We start from the raw sequence: 12308 nt of genomic DNA on the forward strand, positions 1-12308 counted from the left end.
AAAAAAAACAACCCATAAATGAACCACATGTATTATGAACCCCACACAAAATGAGCAAAACACCATGTACAGTATGTTTACCAGCCAGGAAAATAAATAACTGAAATAAATACTTTGGATCATGCATATTTCTAGCATTTTGTCTGTAAGCCACAGTTCAAGATTCTCCCTATTTCTTCAGTACATATAACTGAGACTGGTCCCAGATCAGACGATTGCACAGTATGACAAACAGCACCCATGACCAAAGGATCACACAGGTCAATACTGTGGTGTATGAGAAAGTGTGTGTGGCTTCTAACATGACTTGAGTTCTCGTACAGTACAATTTTGGGGGAGAAAATGTGAAAATCCACCATGTCCACATGTTTTTTCAGCTGCTTTTCTGTCTCGTCAGAAAGGCAGGTACGTAGATATCCATTTCCTGACGGATGTTACTCGAGTGTAAACCCCTGGATAACCTGTTCGCCCACATCCATGTCCCCAACTGGTCACTCCTGCAATAAACCACTGACCAGAGAGCTGACGACAAGTGAGCGGCCCTCCAGAGTCTCCCTGGATGAAGGAGAGAAAGGGAGAAAGATTAACACTGCTGTTGTTGTTTGTCAGAAATTAAAATCACTTCAACGCACTCAGAGAAGAATACAACAACTGATTAAGGAAGAGTGCAGAAGAGAGAGAGAGTAAAAAAGACACAGCAGTTACTAAGTTAATGTCAGTTGCATTGCTGCTGAGATGCCAGGGGCTTTGACCGAGACAGGAATGCATGTGGTTTTCCTTACATAAGAAGATTACAGAGAGGGAGCAGGTGAGGGGGGGCTCTGTATTTTTAAGAGAAAGTAAAGTCTACACTCTCCCAGTAGATAAGCATCTCTCACAGAAGCGTTACAATGTTTCAGAGCAAGCAGGACTTGGTTTTCTCCATCACGTCTGCACTGTAATTCCTAGTTAACAACATGTGAGTACTTTCAAACCACAGTTTATTCATACACTTGAACTTTTTCAGAGAAAAGTCCTAGGAAATCTCCACAGGGTTAAAATGCTACACTTATGTTTCTCTGACCTGGTTAACCATCCACTGTAAAAACATTTATCCAGGCCGTGGCCCCTGTTTCCCAGAGCCTCCAAGCACTCATGTAATCTCGGTCCACAATCTTGGTGTTCGGATAATGCCAAGATTGTACCAGTCGGCTCATTTCCCAGGTAAGTGAAAGTTATTTGTGCCACAAACTTTTTTCTAAAGAGTCTTACCAAACAGGTGTCCCTGCCTCCCTCCATGTAACCAGCACACATCATGGTAGGAGTCAGCACGTTCCCATACGAGTGCTGGCAGTCTGCCTGGTCAATGATGCTGACTGCAGCTTTCTGCAACAGGTTGGTCAATGAACCTGATGAAAAGGACAGGAATTATATTTGTTTTTTTTAATAGACTTTTTTGGAGTCATAACAATGTGATAGCTTTTGTTAGGCAATGGCTTCCAGTGACCCAGTTTGTTTACACTATGCAGTTGTGCAACGATTTCTGTGTGTCATCTCCTCACCTCCTTCCCTCATGGATCCCCAGCCTGTGATGTAGCACTCTGCATTCTTCAGGAACTGGTGCACCGGTGAGGGGAGACAGACAGACTGGATGGTGTAGGACATGGGGGCTGGTGCCGCCAGCTCCAGCAGAGCTACGTCATGGTCCATGCTGGTGCCATTGAAAGCCGGGTGAACGATGACCCTCTGGATGGGGATGACCATGGCTCCCATCCCAGAGCGCAGCACCGAACCCAGGCTCACAGCCCAGTTAGAAGGGCTTGGATCACTGTTGTTATGAATGTAACAGACTTATTTGTATTAAGCACATAGTTTAATTGAGTTTGTGCCGGGTGATAAATGCAGTACCTTTTGAAGCAGTGTGCTGCTGTCAGTAACCATTTGCTATGAATGAGTGTGGCGCCACAGCGGTGAAGTCTCTGGTACTGTAAACTACCGATCCAAGGCCACTCCCCTCTTCGCGCTGTCACTCCACCTACGATCCTATGGGAGCCAAGCGCAGGACGCGCACCGCAGTCTGGAACATAAACACATCTCAGGAGTGTTTCATTTAATCTCACATGTAGTCTAATCTATCTATCTCTTGCTGTAAACATACCGCAGTGTGTCTCATCTGCCTGGTTGGGGCAGTCAGGGACTCCATCACACTCTGGGTTCACCTTGCTGATGCAGGAGCTGGTGCTACACTGGAAGTTTCCACTGCAGTTGAACACTGAAAGACAGGATGATAAAAAAAAATGTAGTGTGGACTTTAGGATGAACAGAAATAGTGAAGTCTACATAACCAACGTCATCTCATTAATAAGTATAACATTACCAGGTGGTACTGGTGCAGATGGCACATCCATAGCTGTAATCGTGGGTGCCGGTGGATTATTTAAATTCAGTTCCGTGGCAAAAACTGGCACTGTGGCAACATACTGGGAATGATGGACCAAGCTGGGATCTGCGTAGCTTAGGATCCAGTTGCGGAGCCTGGTGACGCGGGAGTAAACCCCAGGCCTGTTGATCTGGGCACAGCCCACACCCCAGCTCACCACCCCAGCCAGGAAGAACCTCCCAGGAGCCCCCTCACACACCAGAGGCCCCCCTGAGTCACCCTGCAGGGAAAGACACAAGACCCCTGATTTTCTGATGCAGAGGCTGATAACACAGGATGTCGCATACAAAGAGTATTGACTGATTAATAACAGGTCTTCACTGAGGAATGAATGTCATGCTTTGTCAGTGTCATAGTACCAACACACACCATCATGTTGTGCTGATATTTGATAACAAAAACAACCTACAGGCCTCTATTTTTAGGGTGGGAGCAGTGTTAACACACAGTTTTGGTCCTACTTATAGTTTCAAGACATAAAGGAAAGACCAGATCATCAGAGTGTATGTATACAAACTCTGCCCGAAGCCAAGACAGTACTGTAAGAAAATGTAAACTGATAGCTCATACCATTGTAGTTACCTTGTGTGAATTGTTTTCATGAGGCTTCAGACACACCACTGACCTGACATGAGTCCACCTTGCCCTGCAGGAATCCAGCACACATCATGTTGTGAGTAACAGCACCTCTGTAGACGGACGACTTGTTGCACACCTTGGAGTCTATGATTTTCACCACTGCCTTCTGAAGTGTAGGAGGAACCTCAGCTACAGAAGAACACAGCACATTACTCACTTCACTCTAAACTAATTGATCTGATGTTGTGTTGAAGTGTATATAGTGAGGGAGCGTCTCCACACATCTATTTTTTCAGATACGTTGGACTGGGATCCATAGGTCCGGACTGATCATGAAAAGAGCGTGGAGTTCCGCACACTGAATAACTTGCTTCAGAGAATATTTATTGCAAAGTTTCGGTCTAAACGACCTTCATCAGGCAAACATTCGATAGTGGCCGAGAGCCATCTTTAAATAGGGAGTGGCTGAGTGACGCACCAACTCCCAATCAAAGAGATATTTAACAAAATCACACATCTACTATCGAAAATACATAATCAACATGTCGAATATATCAGAGAGATGAATAAACATTGACAATATAATATTTGTAGTAATCCATAATAAAGAGAGAAAGTTCATTAGAAATGGGGAGTGGCTCTGACGCACATCCTTCCATCACATACGTATATCATAGAAGAGACATTAGATACAAGAAAATACAAGAAATATCAAAAATGTGTCAAAGATTAAACGACTAGACACAATAAAAAATGTCATGATTGAACAATGTAACGAAAAAAGAAAAAATGTTATCATAGGCTTCTAATCCACGATCTTGTTGAAGTGTATACTCACTGTTAAACTGGTTTAACGCGCCCCACCCTGACACCATGCAGCTCTGGCCTGGCGCAAAGACATGAGATGGAGAGGGCAAACAGACAGGCTGGATGTAGGAGTTAAAGGTGAGTGGGGTCTCCAGCTCCAGCACAGTTACGTCATTGTCAGTGACCATGGGGTTGTAGTCTGGTGACATAACCAGTGACTTGATGTTAATCATCTTGGACTCTGACTCCTCACCGCTCACCAGACTGGCCCCCACCAGGGCAGTCCAATCTCTGGGGTCATTGTCCCTTGGAACAAAAAATGAAACAGACATTACTTTAAAAGTACACATGTAATTCACTTAATGGCACAATTTAGAGAAATCAAATTTATTTGCTGTTTGTCTTATTACATTTTCAATAGATTTTTGAATACAGCTGTTATGCAACTGTTTGGGAAAATTATAACTAAGTTATCACAGACTTGACAAGTTCTGCCTACCTCTCAAAGCAGTGTGCAGCGCTGACCAACCAGCGTTCGTTGATGATGGAGGCTCCACAGGTGTGGCGTCCATGGAACCTCAGACTGACCTGCCATGGCAGCTCCCCCTCCCGAGCATCCTCACCACCCACCACCCGACTTCCCATGGCAGGGCGTGTGCCGCAGGCTGAGGAGGGAAGATACAACCATATGGGTAAGACCGTTTTTCTTATGGGTGCAGTCGATTACCTAAAATATGAGCAGTCAATACCAGTATACCATTATATCTACAAAATACAAAATACAGTTTAACATGATTTACCTTTCTATGCCCAAAAACAACAGAAATGAGTAATTTGTAGTTTTAAGAGTCATTCACCACAACGAGCTTCATCGGATCCATCCGCACAGTCAGGGATGAAATCACACTCTGGATTTAATTTGGTTACACACTCTCCATTGTCACAGGTGAATGTGTTGTCAGGACACTTGGCTGGAGAACCCAGATGACAGATGAATATTAGAAAGGAAGATTCAACACAAACATGATTCAAGTATGTAAAAAAAGAAATTAGAACAATCTTTAACTACCATTCAATCTGTACTAACTCACCAATCATCTCATCTCCAACAGCATAGAATGACTTTCCACTTGCACCTTGAAGGGAAAGAGACCAAAGTATTAGAACCTGTAAAGACTGTGGAGGACACAGACAGTCAAGTGATGAAAGTATAGTTGTACTACCCAGTAAGATGATAGTGCTGATCTGCCCAAATTCTGGCACCTCGAGCGGGTTCCCGTGCATTACTGAGCTGAGTCCTGCTCTCAACAAGTCCTGGACAAAATTATCTGAATACTGCTGGATCTTGGCGACCATGAAGACCAGTCTGATCGTCACCATCACGTCACCATTAATGTTACTGGGAGGGAGGAAGGAGAACACAGCATTGCTTTATCTCCTACAGTCTTTTTCACATAGGATAAATAGATCTATGCTAGTTTAGCTCTCACTTACCCATAGGCAACAATACTACAATCAATGTAGTGATGTGATATTGACGAAGCAGTGAAGATATTTCTAATCTGCAAATAAATGTAAATTAAATATTTAGACAGTTTTTCAGGAAATATTGGCATTTTATCATAGTGACAATCAATACTAACCTTGGACTTTAAAACTGAGGACAGTACTAGGGAGAAACCAGAGTTCTCATCCTGCAAACCAGGATCATACTTCAGACCCCTCAGCTCCACCGTCTCCATGAAATAATGCTGCTCTTGCACCAGGTATGCTGGTGACAATGGAGGAAACACAGTTAGCACTTATTGAGTTTTGCAAATCAAAACTGTAGTTTGTGATTGTGTGGTGAAGTGGTCAGCACTCACCAATGAGCAGGCCTACAAAGACTCCGATAATGAGGAAGAAGAAGAGCGAGGCTATGATGGTGCTCCTGTGGCAGGCAGGGGAAGAGGACCATGGCCCTCCTCCTCCTCCATCCTTCTTCACCTCCATGTTGGACTCACAACAACAACCTCACAATTCACAATCCAGAGTCTCCAGTGTCATCATGCCGACACACAAAACAACCCAAGCCTGATAAGAATACAGTAAAAACAACTGTAAATACACAACACTAAGCTATAATATAAAGTTAGAGTGACATGTCATTAATGTAAGTAGTAGGTACTAGTCAAGTAGAAGATTGAGCTTGACAATATGATTGAAATCAGTTAATTAAATGTAACAGGCTTTAATGAGTATCTCCTTGTGATAATGTTATAGAAATATAGAATATGAAATGTGCATATAATAGAGCATATTATAGAAAAAAGGCAGACTGTAACCTATATCTGTACATAAATCAATAAAACATGACTATTATACAAACTATTCTAAATAATCGGTATGGTATTCCTAAAATGACCCCACTTGTGTGATTATCAAACACTGTAACCAGCTGGGGAGACAAATTACTTCTATTTGTGTGTATAGAAAAATAAAACGTAGGGGTGCATCAGAGAAAAAGGTTATAGGCTACTTAAATGAGTTGTCCTGTTCGGGTAGATTAGGTTGAGTTGGAAGACCAAGGTGGCCATGTTGCAAAAGATTACAATCATGTGGAGACAGACCGTAACAACAACAATAAAAGATATATGAGGAAGATTTCTCTTTAACTTGTGCAGAGATCGAGGCATGCAGTGGGAATGAGGATATCCACTGCAGCAGCCAATTACGCACGGTGGCTCCAGGTGCTCCACACTGTGGCACTTTTAACAATACAGGCTTTATGTTCTGAAGCAAACTCACTCACCTCGTTCTTTCCTCTCTCATTCCTCTGAACACTGACATTCACGATATCCTGCCAGTCCTCAGTGCATGACCGGGTGCACACGCAGGCACGGCTGCATGGATGGAAGAAGACAAGGGGACAGGATGGAGGGGCCCCGCTATTTGTTCCACCTGCCGAGGGGGCGTGCCGTGTCCGTCCCGCAGGCAACTCACCTTTTCAGTTTACTTTACGAAATCGACTCGGCTTCACGAAAATCCCCCGGCCGACCCTCCTCCCAGTGGCGTTGATCCCTTTGGTTACACCCCGGTATGCACAGGTATTTCCTCTGTCACCTCAGAGATAGACAGGTAAATAACGCGGAGGTGGCTCCTCGCCTTTTTTTTTTACGCAACTTGCATTGGAGAAAAGTTAAAAACTAAGGATAAAGAAACCCTGCATACTCTGCAGTGGAGCTTAGCGCTGGTTCTGGCTACTGCTGAGTGTCCCATTGACACAGTGACTGAGCAGCAGAGGAGGAGCCTCCAGCAATTCTACCTTTTCACTTTTGGCTGCAAATCAAATAGATCTATGTTGGATACTCACACATCTGAGCTCTAGGCTATTAATTGAGAGCTTAGACATTAAAGATGAACTCTTCTACCTGTAATAGTTTAAGTAGCAGCCCGTGATTTAAAAGGACACATTTTATATACAAATTTAAATGAACAAACGTGTAACAGCCTAAATAAATTCTCTCCCACCACCCAAGTTTACTCCTCATTATTTCTTCACCGTGCTTGAAAACACTTTCAACTCAAAGCAGTTAATACCACAAATGTCTCTTTGTCAGTGTGCAGAAAGGCTTGGATGGCTTATCTACACACACACACACACACACACACACACACACACACGCTCCCTCAATGAATCTGGCTTTACAAAATAGGGCCAATTACTTCAGGGATAAATGGTAGAATAGTTTCAACACCAAATGAGGAATCTACATTCCTGCCAAGGACCATTGTATCTTATGTCAAGAATTGTCTTTCCAGCTTTTTCAAAATGCCAGGACAAAAAGATGAAAAAATTGTGTTCTTGAGACTTTTTCTACCGCAAAGTTTCTGGCAAAATGTTAACAAAGGAAATAGCTTATTCTGGATATGAATGAATAAACTGATCTACAGCTTTTTTATCATAACATCCTTCCAAACATCCCCTTGGAAGATTAAATAATGAAAAAATAAAAAGTTTACATATTATTACTGTTATTATCACTGCTATTGTGCAACTTTCTGTAAACCGCCTAAAACATTTTTCTTATTCTTCCATCTCAGTTCTTCATTCATCCTAAATGTACAAGAACAAGGGAGAACAAACTTACAAGACCCAACATACATTTTCATTTTATTTTCTTATCAAAAACAACAAAAAGTAAAAAGTTTACTTCTTCTGGATAAAAAGGAAAACAGTACTGTTAACACTTCCCAAATGTGTGGGCTCTTCACAACTCAAATCCTTGAAAATTGACCCACCACAGACGGAAACAAAAGTGAAGTGCTTATAAATGTCCTTAAGCTGACCAACTTATGATTTTTAACAACAGAAATTGTCTTGTTGAATGCATTATCTCTGTCATGATTAAAACAAATTAAAACAACAGAAACCTCAAAATATTCAAAAGTGTGCATGGTTGTGTGTTTGTGTGTATGTGTGCATGTGTGCATGTGTGTATGTCTGCAATTCAGCAGGTGTCTTAGCCGTCCTGTTGCTGTATGAACGGGTTTGGTATGGCCTCCATGCCGTCCTGAGGACAGATTAGCACGACGGAGGTCCCTCTGCAGACCACCAGCCCCAGCTGCCTGGTGTCTTCTGTCAGCTTCAGCTGGTCGTCTGGATCTAGATACACAAGAGTTACAGTCAAACAATAATTGAAGTTTCAAGTGACACATTATTATTATTATTTTTAAATCAGTCAGTTCTTATTTATTTAAAATGAAATACCAAGCCAAACACATGTCTGAAGTTTAATTTAGCCAAGACTAAATCCTCCGCCTTTGTACTATGCTGTCTCTTTTATTAACCACATTGAGGACAACGATTGGCATTTTATCATTCATTTAATAATGCCATGTAGTTCTCATTATCCTCTACATGTGTGGAAAAAAGTGTATCCAGATTATATTCAAGTGGGGGACATCACAGTTATCACAGAAATAATAAATAATCAGTATAATATTTCAGTCTTGTGTCAAAGTCTGTTTCTCCAGTCTTTCTAGAAGTGTTGTATGTGGTCCTGGCTGCAGTGGCTGGGTTCAGGGCATCATTTAGGTCAATTGTAAGTTATAGTTCAGCACTACAGGGATGGCTTGTTTGGGTAAGGCTTTAGGCTGAGGTTCTACTTAAGGAAAAACACAAATAAAGACAACACACTTTGACAAAACACTAGGTTTCAAATGTTACCTAGCCAAGGTGTCAAACAGAAGTTGTGACGTCCCTCTGCACAGTTTCTTTGTCACGGTTTATATCCACTTACCACGCATATACTCGATTGTGCCGTCCAGCACCAGGTTCAGCAGAGGATCAAATCCTTTCAGGACACCGCTGGCTGAAAGGGAAATACACAGTTAAGGGTCTTTTTTCCAGGGTCAAACAAAACAAAGCACAAACGCTTACCGCTGACTTGTCTTCCCATTGGCTACATTAGTTAGCATTAGCCTGTTAGCAGGAATAATCCACCTACCTTCTCGTCCTCCTTGAAACTTCACTCGAATCGGCTTGTCGATGTATTTGGACAAGTCGAAGATGCTCTCCTTTTTCTTCTTCTCTTTATCCTACGGGGAGCAGAGAGACATCGGTGTGAGCCACACAAACACTAGTAACTCAGCCTGAGGTTAGCTCCGCTTGGCTAGTCTGGTTAGCTAATGCACGATAAACACGCCGTGTTGTACATTTGTGGACGAGCAGTTCAGTGTCTCAGGGCCATGTTCGCCAAAAGCATTACTGTTTAAAAAAATACACCAGAGGATGTTTATGGCTGCACACGTGAAAATGTGTTTGAATGAAAGAGAAAACCATATGAACTCACCGCCATGTTAGCTCTGTGACACGGAAGTGAAACTCTGACCTCAGAAATGATCCACCAATCAAATCGATGAGCGCCTGTAGGTGACGTCACGGGGTTGTTGACTCTTGTTAATGTAGCCTACTTATTAAGATTTAAAAAAAAGAGTGTATAGATGAAGAAACTGGTGTTATATTATAAGTCGGTGGCCTTCCTATGTTATAAATAACATCTGATTACACAATGACCTCCTTTCCCTTGTTGCCTTCAGCCAACAGCCAGTCAGGGGAAAAGTCTATTAATACCATCAGCTGGTGTGTTGTAAAGCAGAAGGGGGACAGGCACTGTGCAGAGCATGGCCGGCGTGTAGTGACATGGCCCACAGAGCTGAAACTGAGCTAACACCACAGAGACTGACAGTTTTCTCTGAGCGGATAAACAAACTGGAGGAGGACGGATCTGACTTACACGTGGCAGACTCTGAGCCTGATATCCCTGATGCTACTCTGCGGGTAGAAGGTGAGAGTTTTTATGTCAATCGCCAGCATCTGGCCCACCAGAGTCCTTACTTCAGGGCTCTGTTTTTTGGGTGCGGTGTAGAGAGCATTAAAAGGGAAATTGAAATTAAAGGTGTGAATATGCAGCATTTCAGAACCTTGATGGATCACAGCAGGACGTCTAGACTGGACCTGGACAGAGAAAATGTTCTGGGGATCCTTGAGACTGCAGACTTCCTCCAGTTTGAGCGAGCCAGGCTGCTGTGCTGCAAGTTCCTGGAGCGTGAGCTGCACCTCAGTAATTGTTTGGGAATGATGGCCTATGCCTGGCAGCTGGGCTGCATTCAGCTCCACAACGCAGCACGGCAGGTGGCACTCACACACTTCTCTGCTATTGTTGCTGAAGAGGATTTCATGTCCTTGTCTAAGGACACAATAGCAAACCTTCTTGCTAGCGATGACCTGACTATACATAAAGAAGACCTGGCCCTGGAAGCCACCCTGCGTTGGGTGTCGCATGACTCCAAACGAGAAGAACACTTTCTGGAGCTCATTGAGCTGGTGAGGCCAGAGTCTCTCTCTTTGCCATTCATCACTGACCTGTTGATCAGAATGAAAAGCTCTGACCCCAGAGCCAGGCTCATCTGCACGCTGAACGAACATTTCCCAGCATCTTGGGCGATGGGCAAGTCAATGACGAGGACCAGGGCGAGAGAGACCCTCTTTATCCTGGGGGGACCTCACGACAAGGAGCAACAGCCACTGTACCAGTATCACCCGCTCAGTGGAAGATGGGAGAGCTGTGCACCTCTGCAGAGGAAGAACCTCACACAGTACTCAGTAGCTGTAGTAGGTAATGTTTGCATAATGACAACAATGATGGAGTTTATTGTAATGGAAGTGATGACGAGTGAGGGGAGGAATGTGTTTTTACAGGGTTTCATTAGTCAGTTATCACATTACTAGACATTTTGTTTATTGTCTCATTATTTAGGTGATAATGTGGTGGTGACAGGTGGCTATTTCCGGGACGTGCTGTGGTTCAGTGTGGACTGGGTCAGGATATATGAATGTGGGAACCAGCGGTGGGTGGATGCACCAGCCCTGCAGAAGTCCAGGCACAGCCACTGCTCCATAGGGCTGGACTCAGTGCTGTATGTCCTGGGTGGCAGTATGGATGAAGGGGTTGTGGACGATGTAGAAAGACTGGTCCTGGGGTCGGAGGAGGGTTGGGAGGAGGTCGAGCCCATGGTTACAGCTGTCGAGAGGGCGGCCACTGCTGTTCTGGGGTCATGCATCTACGTGGCATGTGGCCTGGATGAAAATGGTGAGGTGTACAGTGGTATTCAGAGGTACGTGGTGAAGGAGGATCAGTGGGACGTGGTGTCCTATTCTCCATTTCCTCGGTGAGTGAATTATCCAGAAATTAACACTCAGCTTCTGTTACTTTAACATAAATATATTTCAAAATAAAGAGTTTCAATATCATCTTTCTCAACTTATTTCTAGTTATGACCTGGTTGCCACTGAGCTCAACGGCGCCCTCTACCTGTTTGGAGGCCAAACTCTGCGTTTTGATGTGGAGACAGATGAGTGGACTGTGCTGGAGGAGGAATCTCTGGACAGGAAGTTCTTCAGTGGCTGCACCACAGTCAGCGGGCAGATATACCTGGTCGGCGAGAGGAAAAGTAACAAAACATTCCCAAACATGGTGCTGATGGACCCTTACATAGACACTTGCATTGAGGTAGACAACGCCATACCCTGCCCTGTTCCCCTCAGAGGATGCGTCACCATGAGAATCGTCACGTGACGGTGTGTAATGACACTTAATGAAAAGTTGTGTATACTAACTGTGTTATTGTTGCCTTGACAAGATAAATAATTATTACAAATATATTTTTATGAAAGAGATTGTGATTTCTGGGTGAAATACATTTACATATGAAAAGCATTGATGAAAATGGATTCAATTAACACATTTAAAAACAGACAAAATAAAGCACCATTGTTCATTTCCTCAGTAGAAGTAATTTATTAAAACTTCCCACACAATCAACGAAGCGTCTGTGTGCACTCATAAGAGAACAGTCAAGTGTAATTAAAGTGGAAACATCCTGCTCTCCTGCTATTTGTTAATTATGCACTTATCTGTACTACAAGACTAATATCGTAGTGGGGGGGAAGTCATAAGTG

General features: G+C 43.4%; 3 protein-coding genes across 4 annotated transcripts; 1 reads left to right on the forward strand and 2 right to left on the reverse strand.

Moving 5' to 3' along the window:
- Nucleotides 1-15: 15 nt before the first annotated feature.
- tmprss9 (transmembrane serine protease 9) lies at nt 16-6807 on the reverse strand. Its single transcript, XM_085774379.1, has 16 exons — nt 6597-6807; nt 5671-5878; nt 5449-5576; nt 5300-5367; nt 5029-5204; nt 4897-4941; nt 4663-4776; nt 4305-4470; nt 3837-4111; nt 3045-3187; nt 2357-2639; nt 2138-2251; nt 1888-2056; nt 1542-1807; nt 1252-1388; nt 16-555 (listed from the first exon to the last, which is right to left on the reverse strand). Exons 2-16 carry the CDS (start codon nt 5795-5797, stop codon nt 394-396), a joined length of 2373 nt encoding a protein of 790 aa, XP_085630505.1. The 5' UTR covers nt 5798-5878; nt 6597-6807; the 3' UTR covers nt 16-393.
- Nucleotides 6808-7956: 1149 nt separating this feature from the next.
- Nucleotides 7957-9832, reverse strand: lsm7 (LSM7 homolog, U6 small nuclear RNA and mRNA degradation associated). Its single transcript, XM_085774386.1, has 4 exons — nt 9640-9832; nt 9295-9385; nt 9088-9159; nt 7957-8450 (listed from the first exon to the last, which is right to left on the reverse strand). Exons 1-4 carry the CDS (start codon nt 9643-9645, stop codon nt 8308-8310), a joined length of 312 nt encoding a protein of 103 aa, XP_085630512.1. The 5' UTR covers nt 9646-9832; the 3' UTR covers nt 7957-8307.
- LOC146988737 (kelch-like protein 23) lies at nt 9751-12063 on the forward strand. 2 transcript variants are annotated; one of them, XM_085774382.1, is made up of 4 exons: nt 10003-10134; nt 10260-10965; nt 11107-11518; nt 11622-12063. In XM_085774382.1, the coding sequence occupies exons 2-4, from the start codon at nt 10275-10277 to the stop codon at nt 11923-11925; spliced, it is 1407 nt and encodes a 468-aa protein (XP_085630508.1). In that variant the 5' UTR covers nt 10003-10134; nt 10260-10274; the 3' UTR covers nt 11926-12063. The 2 variants fall into 2 exon arrangements, with proteins under 2 accessions (XP_085630507.1, XP_085630508.1); XM_085774381.1 differs by having other exon boundaries at nt 9751-10965.
- Nucleotides 12064-12308: the final 245 nt, after the last annotated feature.

Source organism: Trachurus japonicus, chromosome 4 (assembly GCF_045865225.1).
Source record: "Trachurus japonicus isolate A0001 chromosome 4, Traja_1.0".
In the NCBI taxonomy this organism is placed as follows: Eukaryota; Metazoa; Chordata; class Actinopteri; order Carangiformes; family Carangidae; genus Trachurus; species Trachurus japonicus.